Source organism: Aedes aegypti, chromosome 2, assembly GCF_002204515.2.
Source record: "Aedes aegypti strain LVP_AGWG chromosome 2, AaegL5.0 Primary Assembly, whole genome shotgun sequence".
Taxonomy (NCBI): domain Eukaryota; kingdom Metazoa; phylum Arthropoda; class Insecta; order Diptera; family Culicidae; genus Aedes; species Aedes aegypti.
The window spans coordinates 387,630,812-387,650,384 of NC_035108.1; the positions used below are offsets into that span (position 1 = coordinate 387,630,812).

Below are 19,573 nucleotides of genomic sequence, written 5' to 3' on the forward strand. Positions count from 1 at the left end.
AAAAATGATCTATTAACTACCCTTAGCGAGAAACCAATTAATAAAGTTTTCACCTGGCCAATTCGCTCCAATGAAGTGAAGATACCAAACCTCGAATGTTCCAGGGCACAAATCTAGAAAATCAGACAAGCGTTCGCGCTGAAAATTTATTCGATTGGTCATCATCAGCAAGTGACCAGTGAGTTAAATTTTCAGCTCAAACGGTTGTCTGGTTCTCTATATTTGTGCTCTTGAACATTTGGTTTAAATTCATCTTCACCTTAAAATAAACATTAATTGAAGCCAAACCTCAAATTTTCAAGAGAACAAATCGGAAGAACTCAATATCCGTTTAAGGTGGAAACTTGATCGATTGGTTACTCGCTGATGGTGATAAATCAATCAAGGTTTCTGCTTAAATAGGTTTGAGTGACAAAACGTTGAGATTCAAAACGACGAATGCCAAAACGTCGTAAGGACGCAGCGTCAAAGAGAAAAAACGCAAAATGGAAAAATTTGAAAGCAAACGGAAATTTACTAGAAAAATTATTGCTTCCGAAAGCATAAATAATTCGACATTTAGGCATTTGACGCTTTGTCTTACAACATTTGGACCCTAAGCCCTGGGAAAGAGAGGAGGTCAGCCTGATCCTCCTGAGCCCCCTTCCCCTCCTGTTTTTATGCATTCAATGACAATGATTGAAATTCGTCTACATTTTGCCCTAGCTCAGACGAGCATGTATCTGTCAGCAAACGAGACTTCAAAATGGCAATGCACCTAAACCAAATCATTAATATTGCAAACGCCCGACTGCAGCACAGCACTTACACTTTTTTCCCGACCAATTTGTCCGCAATGTTCCGACTGTTGCAACAACTTGTTTGCCACTTGGCGCTCAGTTTTTATTTTACAACCCGCTGCTGATACCAATACCGGGGCGCAGATTCTTCCGAAGGACTGCTCCTTGACCGGTATTTGTCTCGGCGGTGTAATTTATACTCGCTACGTGCATACAAAATGTTATTTTTATGTCCTCTTCCGGTCAGCAGTGGTAGCTTGTGGCAACGGATTTAATCCACACTCCACCACCGGTCAAAGGCACCATCAACTTGCATCAAGTGATATAAAATAAATCGAAAGTATATTTGGATGGTGTTCGAAGCCCTCTTCTAAACAACTAACGACTCGGTGAGTGAGGAGTGGTTTTCTCTCACGCCTCCGGAGATGCTTTCTTGTTGGCAAATGTGAGGATTGATCGAGGGCAGATAAAAAACCAAACTACTACTCTTACCGGAAAAGTTGTACCCGGTGGAACCGATCGAAGACCTATCATTTATTGATGCAAAATATCCATATTCAAACACACACGTGCCTCTCGGAGAGTCGTTGGAGACTACGGAGATGCAGGGGTATAAAGTGGTGAGATGTACTTTCTCACAGTCGAAGGCTGTGCCAGTAAATGCGGAAAGTCGTAAAGTTTTATTTTGGTTTCAATGGAAGATTGGAGCACTGTTGAAGTGACAGCCGTTGCAACGGGATGATTTGAACCTTTTGGAAAATAAATACATAAGGGAGTGATCTTGGCGGATTTGTCCTGAAATTGGTTTCTTACTTGCTGACTATGAAAATTCAAATGAAGTGTGCGAATAATCGAATCGAAGAACTTTTGATATCTTGATTTGACCGAATCCACCTGCAGACTTCTTCAAGGACAGCTGACATCCTTTTCTTCTCACCCCATTTGGAGCCTTCCGTATTCGGACCGGTTCCGAATTGTGCCAATTAAAATTCAAACGTCTCCGGCCCAGACACATTCCAATAGAAAATAAGAAGACTATCTGCGCGAGAGTTGCATCGCTAGTTTGCAGTTTCGCAGGGATGCTTCGGACACAAAATCTCAAGACTTTAGTGGCTAAGTGGATATGAGTCAGGCTGTGCCCCTAAGAGGTTTTACTTTCACTTTTGCGTTGATACCTAAAGTGGTGGCAGTCAGAAACAGTTTCGCGCTCGCAAAAACCGGTAATGGTCTCTATTTTACGGCAACGATGCATTGCATCATCGGCATTATTATGATGCAGCAGCCTCGGCATCTCCAAGTGGCATGGTTCTCGTCCAAGTCCGGTTTGGATTTTGTTATTCAGAAGAAGAAAAAAGCGGTTTCCAAGTCGGGGAGCAAAAAGTGTGTGACATTTTTACGGATTGCAAACCACGAGCAGAAGAAGGTCATTAATACTTAATACCCCTCAATTACCCTGCGTAATGTTGCACATAGGAAGGAAGAGGAAAAATGACTCCCGCTGTCGGCTTTGTGGGACCATCATTCCGGGGACTTGAGCGATGGGTTGTGTCGCGTGGGCCTCTTCTGGGATTTCAAACAAACTGCCAACCGACGTCGTTCATGAAGCGAAGATGTTCAACTGTCATACGACCAGCCAGCCAGCGTCGACAATGTTCTACCCGACCTGTTCGTGGTAGACGTCGTCAGTGCATATTGCGCGATAAATTTGTCTCCGGTTCTATTGCTACTTCCCCGTGTCGTGCTACTTGAACTCTACCAGAGTCCCCAACCAGCACAACAGCCATGAGCGTTGTGGGGATTTTAATAAGGGTGGTAAAACGGCCTTCAAAACATTATTCACTAATTTCTCACAGAGTGACAATTTTGGGCTCTTTCCGCATCTTTTTCGTGAGATTTGCTTTGTATGAAACTTAACAAAAGAGGCACAATGGTCGGGCTCCATATAAAGAGGCGGCCAAAACCAGTGATGGGAAATGTACTGTCGCAAACATTTACCACCTCGACATTCACATTTTTCTACACGACCATCAAAATCCAAAGCAAACCATGACCGTTCAAAACAAAAAAATGTCACGGCTCTTCAAAACTGTAATCTTCTTCTTCCTAACGTTTTTTCAAACCCGAGTGCGAAATGACTCGAGCACAGTGGAAACACGATTTTTCCGCTTTTCGGGGTTTTGCATTTTTGCTCGATAAAGGCAGTATGAAATTGAACTTGTTTACTGTATGGCCCATAAAAAAATGCGAAAATTCAAGACTAACAATTCAAAAGGCCTCATCTCCAAAAAGTAAACAATGAGAAAAATGCAATCTTGTTTTGTCAAACAATAAATCAAATTTAAATTATGAATTTAAGCTTTTTATGTTATTTTATCGTCCAGAAAGTCGATGGATAAACTGATTTATAGCTATGAATATTCATTACTATCATTTTAGCAAAAAATCCTGCTAAAAAAACGAGTCAAAGGAAATGAGGCTTTTATTTCACCAAAAGCTATGCAGCCCTTTTCATTTGTGCCCATAGACGCCAGCCGACGCTGATGAGGCCTGTAAGTTGACGCCTTTGTTTACTCTAAAATGTGTTGAGGCCTTCTAGTTGTGGCTTGTTTTTTCATCATCTTCAGATGTGGCCTTTTGAAAATCATTCAATATTCATGATAAAATACGATAATTGAAGTGTAGAAGAGTGTTACGTGGTAAAGCAAGGTACATGGGATCTCCGCAGCAAGAGGAGATTCGTGCGGTCGATTAAGTATGTGATTTATTCAATCATCGTCATCGATAAACATAATGGATGTGCTAAGCGAGAGTGTCGTCGAGCAATTTTATGGGAATATTTGTTCAATTGAAGTAATATTTCAATTGAACGTTATGTTTCATGTAATTGTAACGAAATCGTGTTGTTATCAATAAATCGTGAAGTACAGACATGCTGACACAGGTATTATTAGGTAGTATGATACAAAATACATCACTCCACAGGAACCCGACGAAAAATTTGATTATGTTCGCTGTTGAGACTATCGCTGTGTAAAATAATACATGAAGCGGAGCGGCTGAAGTATAACTTGTATCTGCTTAGTAAATTTGAAACATTTTTTCGTAATTTTAGTTGCAATTTTGATGTTTGTTTAATAGGCCTCAACTCGGTTTCAAGTAAATATAGAAATGGGGCCTTCTTGGGAAAAGGCCGCATTTGCGATTAATATCCTAATTATCGGGAAATGAGATGGGGCCTTTTAGAAAAATGATATTTTTTCAACTTTCATACATATTTTTGCATGACTATTGTATGATACAGTAAGAATAGGCTCTTATACACGTAAATCAGCAGAAACCCGATTTGTTTACATTTTGGACTTGAGGCCTTTTCAATTGTTGGTCTTAAATTGTTTGAACATGAATCTAGCATCCACAAGCGTTATTTTCATTGTTTTTGCTAGTGAATGTAATTTCTGCTTATTGTAGTATATTTTAACATAACTTCGCTATCTAGGACATTTTTTGTCATATTTTTCTTACTGTCCTAAATAATGTATTGCTGTTTGCGTTTGACGTGCAAACCTTGGCTAACTGTGCTTCAAATGCGGTAACACAAAGCAATCAAAGGATACTTAGCAACCATGATCCATATCACCGCCAACCTAGCAAAGAAAATCAAATTTTGACTTCGCATTACTTGTGAAAAATCTTACCGCGTTTGGTGTTCCCGCATTTGATATTTGCGTTTCAAATGCACACAGCAATAATAAAGTAAAGAAGTTCAAAGGTTGTGTCCACCCAAAACTAGAAACAGCGTCTGATTGTCGTATACTCTGGTGATAAACTTTCAGAGGATGAAGGAGTTCTTAGAGAACGTGTTTTTCATGGTTACAATAAAATATTTTTCCAGGGTCATAATTTTGAGGGCATTTGTGTCTTATAGGTTTGATATGCCTTTATTTTTTGTTAAAGTTTAGTAAAAAATAAATATGGAGGCCTATAACAGATTTTTGTGGATGGAATTTGTTCCTTCGGTTAGAGGCAATTTATATCATACTAGCTCATAGGTTTTGAGCAAAACGGAGCCGCTTATCACACTTATATGGAGGTTCAATGAAAGCTCTCCAAAATGTACCGTTTTTTCGAAAATATGTTTAAGTCTCCAATGACCCAAGTATGAACCAATTCTATCATTTGATATGGGCGTATGCTGGAGACAAGGCCTGTGAAGAATCCCACGCCATCGTTGATGTTTTAGAAGCTTTCATCACACAGATATTGATTTCGACGTCCGCATGATAAAATTTGAAGGTATGCTTCCAATTCCTCTCTGGTAAGGTGAACGTAACAAAAAAAATCATGTCCACAGCAAAAAACTGAGTCCAAATAAATTAAACAATACAAGTAATGAATAATATTTATGTTTCATTCAAATTTTCTATGTAAAAATTACCATTAAACATGATATGACGATTTTCGCATTTATTTTATGGGCCATACTGTATATGTATCGAAACGGAATGATTGTGCTCTTGCTATTAGCGCTAAAAGATTTCAATTAATTGAGAACACACGCAAAATATTAGCGATTGAATTATTTAACATTTTTTTCAATCATTCACCTCGAGATGGCTGCCCGAAAACGGTCATAGTGGAGAGACAAAAACAGTCAAAAACAGTGTGTGAACCGTTGGCAGCGCAGCGCCTGATGGTATTGATGCTGCTGCTGCGTTGTGTTTTGGTTGACTGGCAGAATCTATGAACTGTGGCAAATTGTGATCACAGTTCCCGAGCCTGGCCAAAACTACCAAAAATGATTTCGCGCGTTCAGTATCATAAGGGCGTATCTACAGTTTTGGCGGGAAATGAGATTTCGTAACATTTTAATTACATAGGTCCGAAACTATAACCCTACCAAAAATTATTACTAAAACCATTCTAGAAATACCATATTTCAAAAAACATAATTCGGCGTAACTACAGAACTGCAATGGGAAAAAAGATACGTCGTAATATCGTAACTTTTCTGGTCATCATCTGTTGAAGTAACGCCAACTGTGAAAAAAAAGACGATCTGGAACCAGTGTACAATAGCTCGTATTAATTCGATTAAATTCTGGTTGAAAATTGATGAGCTTTCCCTGTATCTTAGCCGTAAACGATACATTAACTCCAAAATGGTATTATCGAAGAAAGTTTTGTTTCTAAATATGTCCAAAGTCTATAGGTATGAAATTTTAACAAAAAGTTATTAGATACTCTCGAAGTCTGTTTGTTGTTGTAAAAATTGTTAATTTATCAAAAACTAATGATTTTGCTTCGTGGCGTACATTCCGGCGTAACTACAATTCATAACATTTTCAAGCATATTTTACGTATATGTATTTCATAAGGCATCGGATTCTCTAATGTCGTGATAGTATGTGTATAAATTTTCAGATGAATTCACTTTAAAACAAACAAAAAAAAATAGTGCATTTTTTGTTTAATGAAAACTTCAATGTCGATTTTCTTGGTTTCCTCGAAACTGCAGTTACGCCCTTATGATATTGAACGCAAAAATGTTGAGATTTACATGTTTTTCATCATTTTGAAATATACCTCATGTATTATATTATTTTGATCCTTGATTGAAATTTAAATAAAATTTATTTTTCTTTTTTTGACAAAGTACAAAATTCAAATTTTTATGTTCCCCTAATGTTATGCATTATCTGAAAACTTATGGTGCAACATTTGTTTCAAGCATGATTATGAAAAAAAAAATGTTGTTCAATTTCTAGTACTACTAAGCATATTCAGTAATTGTAATAACACTGTTCGACAAAAAAAGTCGATCTGAATGCACAGAGACCGGACATCCCGGGCTTGACAGTATAAAAATAAACAAAAATAATGGCGTTTTTAGAATGTTCGTGTCTGCCCCAGGTCATTTTTAAAATATACTTGAACTTTTTGCATTTTTTATATAAAAATCTAATCTGATCAATAAACCGACACAGTGTTTTATATTCAGGACAGCGGAATTCATGTACCATATAATGTTTTAAACGTTAAGTCCAATATGAAGAGTTGTAATAAGATTTGCTGGAATCCCTCCCCCCTTTTTTTGCACCCTCCCCATTTTTAAAGTATCGCAAATGATGGAATATTTGATATACAGGGGGTTGTCAAAATAACTGGGACAGGCAAAAATTGGGCCAACTTTGGAATGCTGTAACTTTGACAAAAATTGACCGATTTCAATTCTTTAAGAAGAAATGGACGGGTCAACTAATCTTGTTTTGAGGTGCATCCACGGAGATGAACTATGACCACCGGATACCGGTGATAATCCGGATTTCCGGAAGCATGTCTTATGCAGTAAAATCATGACATGTTTTTAGCAAAGGTCTCGGCTAAAAATTCAAAATTTTATTACACATGAAGATAGAAGATCAAATTCTGAAGCGATTGGAGCACCAAGTATTACAATCGATCCAGAAACAACCAAGATATGGCCATTTCCCCGGAATCGGTGCCGGTAGTGGATCCGAATTGGGATCAAACAATTTATTCACTCAAAATATGTCGCGCAATATTGTTTTCTCCCTAGCTTATCATAAAATACCCTATTATAAATTGAGAAAGAGTCTTGTACAGATTTGGCCACTCATGGCGCCGCCAAGTGCCCCGGGGGAACCTTACATAGGGGACATTTCGATTTCGACACCAAAGCATATCATGCGACGGCTCATTCTTCATGTCTTGTCGTAAATAGGGCAACTGTAGACTCAAAACGGATAGTTGACTACAGTGACTACTTCCGGGACCACCGGATGTCCCCGAGGGAACCTGTAATTAGGGACAATTGAAATTGAACTCTAATACATATCGTGCGACGGTTCATTTTTCATGTCTTGTGCTAAATAGGGCTAATGTAGACCTAAAATGGATAATTGACTACAGTGGACACTTTTGGGACCACCGGAATTTCCCGGAGGAACCTGTCATTGGGGACATTTCTGTTCTTACACCAAAACATATCATGCAACGGCTCTTTCTTCATGCCTTGTCGTAAATAAAGTAGGGCAAGTGTACCATTAGTGGTGCACCTAAGGGAAAACTGCTAAAACACGGTGTTAAGATCATGAAATATATGATTTTAACGTATCATTCGATAGATCTCAAATCCTTCTATCATTCAAATGTATAAAAATCACGATTCATTTGAAATTTCCCTGCAAAAAGCCTTGCACCAATAATAGGAACACTGTTCCTTTAGTGGAGGTATATTTTAAGGATGGTTCCTTTAGTGGCGCAAACCATTGATTTCTTATGGGACCCTCCACTATGGGTACTGATGCACCACTATAGGTGCAAAGGAGCAAAAAAATTAAGCAAAATAATTGTTTTAAATAGTTTTACGGTTAAATTTCATGAATATTATTCGATTACTTGTATCATTTTCGCATCGTACATAATACAAAAATATCACATAATCATTTATTAGCGCGAAACATGCCAAAACACACTACCTCCACTATTGGAGCTACCTCCACTAAGGGAGCGTTTGCCCTAACTGTAGACTCAAAATGGGAATTTATTTGAATTGGCCACTTTTGGGGGGATCGGGGACAATTGGAATTGAGCTCCAATACTCATCGTGCAACGGCTCATTCTTCATGTCTAGTCATGAATAGATCAACTTTAGACCGAAAATGGATATTTAACTAGAATGGCCACTTTGGGGACCTCCTATAGTTCCCTAAGGAACCTATCATTGGGGACATTTCGATTTTTACACCAAAACATATCATGCGACAGTTCGTTCTTCATGTCTTGTCGTAAATAGGGCAACTGTAGACTCAATGTGTATATTTAAATATTGTGGCCACTTTTGAGACCACCGGATGTTCCAGAGGAAACCTGTAATTAGGGAAAATTGAAATTGAACTCCAATACATATCGTGCGACGGTTCATTTTTTATGTGTCGCGCTAAATAGGGTTATTGTAGACCTTAAGTGGATATTTGACTACAGTGGCCACTTTTAAGACCACCGGAATTTCCCGGAGGAATCTGTCATTGGGGACATCACAGCCTCCCTCAGGGATATCCGGTGGTCACAAAAGTGGCCACTGTAGTCAAATATCCACTTAAGGTCTACAATAGCCCTATCTAGCACAAGACATGAAAAATGAACCATCGCACGATATGTATTGGAGTTCAATTTCAATTGTCCCTAATTACAGGTTCCCTCTGGAACATCCGGTGGTCCCGGAAGTAGTCACTGTAGTCAACTATCCGTTTTGAGTCTACAGTTGCCCTATTTACGACAAGACATGAAGAATGAGCCGTCGCATGATATGCTTTGGTGTCAAAATCGAAATGTCCCCTATGCAAGGTTCCCCCGGGGCACTGGGCGGCGCCATGAGTGGCCAAATCTGTACAAGACATATTTTGAGTGAATAAATTGTTGGATCCCAATTCGGATCCACTACCGGCACCGATTCTGGGGAAATGGCCATATCTTGGTTGTTTCTGGATCGATCTTAACACTTGGCGCACCAATCGCTTCAGAATTTGATCTTCTATCTCCATGTGTAGTAAAATTTTGAATTTTTAGCCGAGACCTTCACTAAAAACATGTCATAATTTAACTGCATAAGACATGCTTCCGGAAATCCGGATTATCACCGGTATCCGGTGGTCATAGTTCATCTCCGTGGATGCACCTCAAAACTAGATTAGTTGACCCGTCCATTTCTTCTTAAAGAATTGAAATCGGTCAATTTTTGTCAAAGTTACAGCATTCCAAAGTTGGCCCAATTTTTGCCTGTCCCAGTTATTTTGACAACCCCCTGTATATCAAATATTCCATCATTTGCGATACTTTAAAAATGGGGAGGGTGCAAAAATAGGGGGAGGGCTTCCTGCAAATCTTATTACAACTCTTCATATTGGACTTAACGTTTTAAACATTATATGGCACATGAATTCCGCTGTCCTGAATATAAAACACTGTGTCGGTTTATTGATTAGATTAGATTTTTAAATAAAAAATGCAAAAAGTTCAAGTATATTTTAAAAATGACCTGGGGCAGACACGAACATTCTGAAAACGCCATTATTTTTGTTTATTTTTATACTGTCAAGCCCGGGTTGTCCGGTCTCTGTGCATTCAGATCGACTTTTTTTGGCGAACAGTGTAATTTTATTGTTTAGTAATTTTAAATTTTTTTAACATGAGAAACATCTCCTGTCGCGTTATGTCGCAGCCATTTTGAATAATGTTCAACAAAAAACATCTTTAGATCGTTTTTTTCTTGTACTTTTTCAGAGACTTGGGACTCATCTACGGCAAACATGTTCTATGAATTTTGTCAAAAATGTTTCAAAATGACTCCATACTTATCTTCAGGAATAATTCTCATTAAAATACTTCCAAAAATGCTCGAGAAAGAATTGCACAAACCATTACTCAAAGAATACCACTAGTAATTTCTCATGGTACCGTAATTCGGGGTAACGTTGATCATTTTTTTAGTTTTTCTCAATTTTTCATTTCACAATACAAATGTTACAAGTTTCATATTTTTAAAACAAGTACTGGCACCCACTGCTCCTAGCTATGTACTTTATTTTGTTTTTCGAAAGATTTAAACATGTTTAAATAAATGTTTTAAGTGATTTTTTGATTCAGCTGATATGGGGTAACATTGATCACCCAAGTAAACAACGTTCGCTAATATTGGAAATGTCGTTACTTACTAAAATCAAGGCCTGAAGCCGAATATGAAGACCAAACTCCTACAAGTCATTTACTTTTTGAGTTATTTCTAAATTAAAAACACCTTGAATCGCGTAATACGCCTAAAAGTAGGCAACTTCCTCAGGAAATTCTACATTCGTAATAGTATTTAGTTTATGTTGCCTAAATGAATAAACTTATGAAAGATTTGAAAACGGAATCGTTTTCGGCGATGCCATTTTTAGTAACACCCGCATTTTCCTTGATCACATCGTCTGCAGAACTCATGTCTCGCACAACTTCTGATCTCGCCCAAAAAGTCATTGGTAACAATGTGTGTAGCTCGTTGTTTCTGAGCATTTCAATGAATTTTCATGTTATTTAACAACGCTATGGGGAAGAAAGGATCATTATGTACCTGCCCGTGATGTTGGGTTGGATGCTTATTCTTTTATTTGCTCAGAAACAACGAGCTACACACGTGGCTACCAATGGCTTTAAGGGCGTTATCTTAGAGTATGCGAGATGTGAGACATGAATTTTCGGTAGTGTCAGTGAAAATGATAGAAATCATTGTTTCAAAGAGTTGACAAATTTACGCATGAACCAAACACAATTTTGGCAAAAACCTTAATTATCATTAGCTTATGAATAAACGAAAGGGAGGCACCATTCATCGTTCGAAAATGCTTCATCAATAAATCTTTATTTGAACGTTTAACAAGATGAGTCATCTCGATCAATGTTACCCCGCTGATCAATGTTTCCCCGGATTACGGTACTCTCCAGACCGTTATTATCAGAATAAAAAACCTCATCAAATATGAACCCATCAGTTTTTTTCCATGGCTTAGCTGCATATCTGGGCAAAATTTACAAAAAAATCGTAGGGCATATTTCGATATTATAAGCCTTCCCAATTTAAAGGAAATCAGTGATATTCAAACGGTTTTCCGTTAACCGTGATTGAATTCCATCAAGAACTGGTTCCAAGTTGGTTTGTAAAGTGATTTGTGTGCAGTTTTGATTCACCAAGTTTCGACCAAGTTTTGAGTAACGCCCTTTTCAGACGTATCCATTAAAGTTTTATTTCAAAAAGATAAGCAAAACGTTCCAATATCCAGGCATTGCAGAATTCGCTCTAATTTTATTTCAAAGCACGATCAGAGCAAGCGAAGAAATACATCACAGGGAGGATCAAAGTCTTGTATAACGCGAGTTTTGTTTTCGTTTGCAGAGTCTTGAACTAGTTACCGAGCCCATAGAAAGCCCGACTCGCAGCTGCGAAACGTCTTTTCACCTCGCGGGTAACATCATTATCGCACGTGACTAATGTCCCAAGATACACAAGTTCTTCCACCACTTGAAACTTTTCACCACCTAGCACCATATCACTAACACGTGCGGACCCACGTTAACCACCAGCTATCATGTACTGCGTTGATCGTGAGTCCAATCCTCACTGTCTTCCTCTTGAAAGCACGCCTCTTTCACTGCCCGATGGTCGATCCCGATAATGTCGATATTGTTCGCAAAGCCAAGGAGCATATGTGATAATGGTACCGCTTCTATGCACGCCGGTTCTCCTGATAGCATCTTTGAGCGCTATGTTGAGCAGCAAGTTGGAAAGAGCATCTCCCTGTTTCCATCAAACGTTGCACGAATCAAACTAATCAGCTTCGCCGGAAAGCCATGTTCGGACATAATTCACCACAACTCGTTTCTCTTTCCTGAATCGTACGCTGCTTTGAAATCTACAAAAAGGTGATGAGTCTGCAAGTTGTACTCCCGGAATTAATCTAGGATTTGACGCAGGGTAAACATTTGATCCGTCGTTGATCGGCCTTCTTGAAAACCAGCTTGGTATTCGATGACAAAGGACTCCTCATGCGGTCTCAATCTGTCGAACAGAAATTCAGACATGATTCTGTACGCCGAATCAAGGAGTGTTTTCCCTTGGTAATTGGCGCACTCCAGTCGATGGCCTTTCTTGTACAAAGGGCAAATGAGACCATCCAACCAAATAGTAGGTATTTTTTATTCCTCCCATATCCTCGAAATAAAACGGTGAAGAAGTTCGTGCAGCTGCTCATTTCCGTGTTTGAGAAGTTCGGCCGGAAGCTCGTCCTTCTCAACAGCCTTGTTGTTCGTTAGCCCATTGATAGCTTTCTTTACCTCATCTGACGTTGGAGGTTTTACAGCCTGTCCTTCGTCATCGATTTGGAATCTGATACCAGAACCACTTTCGTTATCTCCGTTCAACAATGACTCGCAGTACTCTATCCACCTGGCGGCCGTTGGCTGGCACGTTCACGCTCGTTGCACATGGCGGGAGACTATGAAGTTTTTCTTCGCATACCATTGACAGATTCGAAGAACCGTCGCATGACGTTCTGTTCCATAGCTTCTTGCGCCTGACCAATTGCTGCCTCTTCATGCTTCTTTTTCTTTCTGCGATGGATCCGTTTTTGGGCTGCCCTTGCTTCCTTGTACCGCTCTCTGCTCTGACGGGTACCAGACACCAACATCTGGCTTCTATCCACGTTCTTCTCGTTCGTCATTATTTGGCACTACTCTTTGAACTAACCGTTCCTTGGTCTACGTTGAGCTACAATTCTCATCGCTCTATGGACTGACTTCCATAGATAGCTGAGGTTGATGCTCTCGTTGATTTTTGCTTATCCGCTCTTAGAGCTTTTAAAGGTAGTCCACTTCTACACCATCTGCTGACAGGCGTTGGATATTGAAGTGCAACGATTGTCGATTTCTAGAACTCGAAACGCGCTCGAATTTTGCTAACAATGAGATAGTGGTCTAAGTCGTTATTAAGACCCCTGAAAGTTCTAACATCGATGGCATCGGAAAAATGTAGGCCGTCTACCAGAACATGGTCGATTTGTTTGCAAAGTTCTCCATTTGTCGCAACCGCTGTAAATGTTATATTTGAATGCAGTGTTAGCAATGAGGTCCACCGCTCTGAGTTAACGTTCTTCAGATCTTTGCCACCGCACTTCCTGAATAGCAGCCACGCAGACTCCAACTGAGAGATAATTATTAAGATTATATGTAATCAGTGCAATATAGGCTTATTGACGACTTTCTTTCAACAAACTTATTGAATACTATTCAAGATCACTGGGCGGAAAGGATTCTGTGGATTTAAGGTGGTTGTAGAAGTTCATGGCAGTAAAATCTTAGAAGATTTACATAGAGCAATTTAAAAAAAAACATTTTTTTTCTGGTTGTATTCATATAAATGAAATGAATGAAATAAAATTATGATTTTTAAGAGGAATTCTTGTAAATTTACCTGGCTGGATTGCGAATTCTTTGAATGCAAAATCCTAGAGTGGTGTTTACAGGCAAAATATAGGTTAAAATATGGAAAAAAAACACTTGAAAAATTGCCTTTAGAATATAACGTTCATCTTTCCTGAACATACAAACAATTTGTAATTGTGCTGACATGATCTTTGGCAGAATTCTTGTGAATTTTAAACTCTTGACGACCCCTAACGAGATATTCATCTTTGGCACAAGCATGAGTTCAAATCGTGGCTTAGAAATTTATCACAACTTTATTTTTTAAATATATATTTAAACGCTGGAGATAATCCTAGACAAATAAAAAAAATCTTTGTTACAAACCAGATCATTTTGAGATTATCCTTCGCCGACCAGGGTTCTCCCTGCTCCCCTCTGGCTACGCCCACGATAGCATGAGTAGCCCCAGCCACACGGTGGTGCAAGGAACGATGCTGTACAAAATAAACAAATTATTGTGTAAGACAGGATAAGACCTGCCGTGCTGCCGGCCGTGGTGGAATCAAGTGTGAGAAAAGAGCAAACGAATGATGCTACTTTTGCGCCTCCAGCAAAAGCACATGTTTGATGCCCACAGTTCAGAAGCCCAGGGAGCTCAACGGGAACCGAGGCGGAAGACAATTGCTGAAATCTTGAGCCTCGCATCGTGGGCTTTGGGTATGGGTGGAGAATATGATATGCCTGGACTAGGAAAGCATTAGGGTGCTGCTTATTGAGAAGAAAATTTAATTTTAATATGATTGGTTGTATTTGATAACCCATGATTGGTGTCTAGGTCAGCTCTGAACTCCGTGGGAACAGGCCTTCAGATCTACAATAAGTTCATAATATGTTATCGAGATTTTATAACAACGATAGTCGTCTAGTATACGACACGGCCTTACACTCGAAGTCGAAATACGCGTATCTGACAATCTCTAGTGGAATTAAATGGTGTCGTACCATATTCGGTTTTTCATTTATTTATAGGTATTCCACTAAACAGCTCGAAGATTAATTATCACGAACGATATGATTTCTCTTATTCTTGCTGAATACAAGTTTCAATGTTCCGAATTTACAAAACATTGGGGCCTTCCATAGCCGAGTGGTTAGAGTCCGCGGCTACCATGCTGAAGGTGTCTGGGTTCGATTCCCGTTCGGTCCAGGATCTTTTCGTAATGGAAAATTCTTTGACTTCCCTGGGCAACGAGTATCATCGTATCTGCCTGACGATATATGAATGCGAAAATGGCAATATTGACAAAGAAAGCTCTCAGGTAAAAAGCTGAGAATCAGGCTCAGTTAAAAACTGAGAAGCAGGCTCACTCCCAGTGATGACGTTATGCCAAGAAGAAGAAGAACAAGACACATAGCACAACTGCGTAATCTGAAATGCACATATATTTCACTACCGTAATATTACACAAATGGCATTACGTAAATGAAATTTACATATACAAGAATAACGTAAATAGAGGTTTCAGATATGATTACAATAATATTATACTTCGTAACTTTTAGATTAACGACACCCTAACGAACCCACAACAAGATGCCTTAAGTATATGTTGATGGTCTCCCACTTGAGGGAATACGAGACAAGTGCAACAATTTTTCATGTTCAACTGAGCGCGCGATTGTTAACTCTGACTGATGAGAATTTCCATAACGTCGTTGGAATCCTTCTCCCCATTTTTTTCTCACACCTTTCTTGGGAATGCCGACTGGAAAATTTTTCGAATTTAAACATAACTCAAAATCACCACACTTTAAGAGTACATCCCATGTGTTAATATTTGTCTTTAATTAAAAAATAATAACTCAAGGATTTTCACACCCCGATCCCAACCGGGGCCCACAGAGCTGGCAAACGGGACTGCTGAGGCAAAATTGGATTCCGGAAACAAACACGAATCTCTCTGCCCTGTCTGTGCCAACCAGCCGGGCTGCTGCCGCACCTCTCGGGCAAACTTTCTCCTTTACGGCGGTACCCCTTTTTCTCGAAGGCAAACGAATTTTACCGCATGTGCATCACCAGAGCACCTATTTCAAGCACGACGAACAACAACGACTTCGGTGACGATTCGGGGAGGGAAGGCTGAGACATTGCTCTCATTTCTATTAGTTTTACATTTATAGAATATTTGCAAGCGAATTAGGGAGGATGGCCAAGGTTGGTGTGTCCGTCCATCCTGCTCCAAACTATGTTGTCAGACGACGATTTGAGCCGCACTTGTTTCTGATTGTTGAGGGCGAGAGCATGAGCCACACTGAATTTTGCACAAGAAATAAAATTACGACAATCTAATGTTTAATTTCCTCATTTTCTCGTTTCAGCTTTGACCGCGATCAGCCATTCACCTTCCAGCTGGGAGCCGGACAGGTCATCAAGGGATGGGACCAAGGATTGACCGATATGTGTGTCGGTAAGTACCACGTGACCTCACTGATGAAGTATATTTTTAAAAACATCATCATATTTTCAGGTGAAAAGCGTAAGCTGACCATCCCGCCAGAGTTGGGCTACGGAGATCGCGGAGCCGGAAATGTCATCCCCGGGGGTGCCACTCTGGTGTTCGACGTCGAGCTGATCAACATCGGGGACACCGCACCGACCACCAACGTGTTCAAGGAGATCGATGAGAACAAGGACATGCAGCTGAGCCGGGAGGAGGTGAGAGACAATGGGCTTTGAATTCATAGTGGTACCTAAAGGAATGTACAGCCAGGTCTTTTAAGTATTAGACACTCGGTTGGGAGCGTTATGGGAGTCTGCATCAGGAGACCCAGAACTCGAACAGCTCGTACTTATTATAAGATGGCTTGTTATAATACTGTCATCAGCGATGTATTTGTATTCAGTTAGTTGAGAATTTGGATCATCCTTTGAGGATCAACTTTTTAGTGTACTATTTGGCCGGCTGCTTTTTTTTAATTTCTTTATAGGAACTGTATACCGCCCCTATTCCCATAACTGTCCGATGAACATAGTAAAGCCGATAGAACATGGAAAAATGAAGCGTCGAGCGGCAGCATGGGAAATGTATGTAACATAACATTACCCGTCATTAATACGGACTCACTAAAAAAAAGTATTTCAACACTCAGTTGAATATTGAATTACCTCTCAAACTGTTTAAAACCACCTCAAAACAGGTAAATTCACATTGCTACATCTCGATATCCTTACGGTTTGCAAAACCTGGATCTTTATCATAGTTGGCCAGTGGATAAAGGACATCCGGAACGCAATAATTTTGTTTCGCAATCTTGCCGCTAGGTGGCGCCAATGAACATGTAAAATTGAGCATAAGATAGGAAGTTCGAGTCTTGTTCAGAAAGTCGAAGACATCTGGAAGGTAAAAAATTCGATTCTATATTTTGCCGCTAGGTGGCATTAGTGAGCGTACATCTCATGATTCAAATGAGATAGAAAGTTCGAGTCTTCAACAAAGTTACATTGAAAGTCAAGGATATTCGGAAGAAACCTGTTTAGAGTTGCCGCTTAATTTTAAGCAAATCCTTCTTATGATACACATTAGATAAAACGCACGAGTCTTCGGCAAAGTTGTTCTAGGGTATCCGGAAAGCAGATTTTTTTATTCAAAAAAAAATCCGCTAGTGAGCGAATAAAATTAAGTGTTTCAAGCGATTTATATCTTCTGATCCAGATAGCAGAGAAAAATCGCGTTATTGGGACAACTGCAAAATTAAGTGAATCAGAATATGAAAATACGTGACGAATTTGTACCTATTAACTTTTGCTTGTTTTTAAAAGTTGATTGCAAGTTCAGATATTAAGTTCTCATTATGGGTTTGGTATGGATAACTAAAATGACAAACAGTTCAACGTCTCTAACAAATTCCATATTTTTACTTTCGTTTTGCAGGTCAGCGAATACCTGAAGAAGCAGATGGTGGCCGCCGACGGTGGTCAGGAATCGGAAGACATCAAAAACATGATCGCCGAGCACGACAAGCTGGTGGAGGAAATTTTCCAGCACGAGGACAAGGACAAGAACGGCTACATCTCGCATGACGAGTTCTCCGGCCCGAAACACGACGAGCTGTAAAACTTGTCCTCTGTGTCCCGGTCGGGTTCACCTTCAGTTTTAGTACATAGTTCAAGTCTCTCCAACCAACAAAGTTAAACAAACAAACAACAACCACAATGTTCTTCCTTTGCGGCTGATTCCATGAATCGATAAGCGGTTTCCGTTGGAATCAGTTTTCTTTTATGTTTTGAACAATTTTAAGTACTCGTTAATCGTTAAGACAGCCGTCACAATTTTTGCAAAATGGTGCTGTTGTAAAGTTTTATTTCCTAAATCCTGTTGACTATCGTTGAAATTACTTTTTTTATGTGACATGAAGGTACACTCTATTTATTTTAATGATAGTTATTTTTGTCCGGATAAGTACTTGATTGTGCGCAAGTAGGAAAATGCAGTTTATTGTAAGCGAATTAAACAAATCGTAGAACGAAAGCAAAATTTTTGAACGCATAGTCAAATCGTGGTTTCCTTTTATGTACATACGTTGAACATACGGAATAGGACAGTAACTTGTGTCATTTTTCGGTTTTTACATTCCATTGAAGGTAGGATGATCAAATTTTATTAAAATTAGTCATTAAAGAAATCCGTATGGCAAGCCAGTGTGACCATGATTGAAATCATGACGAAGCGCGTAACAAATGGGTTCGATTCCTGATTGGACCACAGCACAAACATACACATGAAGCACACGTAAGAAAGATACATATCACTTTAAAAAAAGAAAAATGGAAAATAAAGACTTTTTTTGTACAGAATGTTGATGAGGTTGGTGAGCTCAATTAAACAATCCGAATTCTTTAATCATTTGTTTTATAAATTCTAAACATACATGCCAAAAAAGGTAATCTATTGGAAAAAGATAACAATTTATTTTATTTTTTATCACTAGCGAAATCAAATACAATCAAACAAAAATAACAAGTTTTATTAGTTGTCACATCTAAGAGTCTTAGGGTCAGATCTAGGCATGCAATCTAGTAGTTGTTCGTCAGTCCATAGTTAGGGGAAGGGTGCTTCAAAAACTTACTCTTTCTTACGAAGGTGTAAATTAAACTGCTTCGCGTTGAAAAATAAGGTAACCAACGTGTGAAGTTTGATTTTTTAAAAAACTTCGCCACGTTGCAACTCGATTTTCAATGATTTAATGTACAAGGCGGATGACATAGATGCGCACTATGGCGAAGCGAGTCACACGTTGGTTAACCCATTTTTCAACGCGAAGCAGTATGTCGAACATAATATTTCCTGGAACAAATTTATAAATTATTTGCCTTGATTAGCTTCTGTTTACATAACAAAGAAACGCAGCATCAAATCAAATTTTGAAAAATGAGTGGGAATTTCATAAAACTAAGATCTTAGCATGTTCGAATATTGGAATAGAAAAAGTCCTATAGGGGAGGTTGGAACATTTAAAATATGTTCTTATGTAGTTGTTGAATAAACTTCTACATACAATATTGGACAACACATATACTTTTTTCCATACAATATAATAAAATGTGGTAGACTAGATCTCAGTTATTTATTACAGATTTGGATGAAATTCATACACCAGTTATTTTTGAGTTATTTTTACAATCGAGTTATATTTTAAATTGTGATGAATTAGGTTAAATTCAAAGATAACTTACCCTTTTCTCTTTACTCAACCTAAACGTAAACTCAACAAATACTTCTAACTGTTTTATTTATAAAGCATTATTAAACGTGCTG

At 38.9% G+C, this 19,573-nt stretch overlaps 1 protein-coding gene across 2 annotated transcripts in view; it reads left to right on the forward strand.

Annotated features, from left to right (window-relative positions):
- The window catches only part of LOC5564542 (FK506-binding protein 2), a 104,366-nt gene extending 85,754 nt beyond the window's left edge, over window positions 1-18,612 (forward strand). The window contains exons 3-5 of one of the 2 annotated variants that reach the window (XM_021846958.1): window positions 16,137-16,225; window positions 16,286-16,473; window positions 17,690-18,612. In XM_021846958.1, the coding sequence (XP_021702650.1) occupies window positions 16,137-16,225; window positions 16,286-16,473; window positions 17,690-17,872 (460 nt within the window). In that variant the 3' untranslated portion in view covers window positions 17,873-18,612. The remainder of the gene's footprint in view (window positions 1-16,136; window positions 16,226-16,285; window positions 16,474-17,689) is intronic. The other variant, XM_001648839.2, reaches the window with a different exon arrangement.
- Window positions 18,613-19,573: the final 961 nt, after the last annotated feature.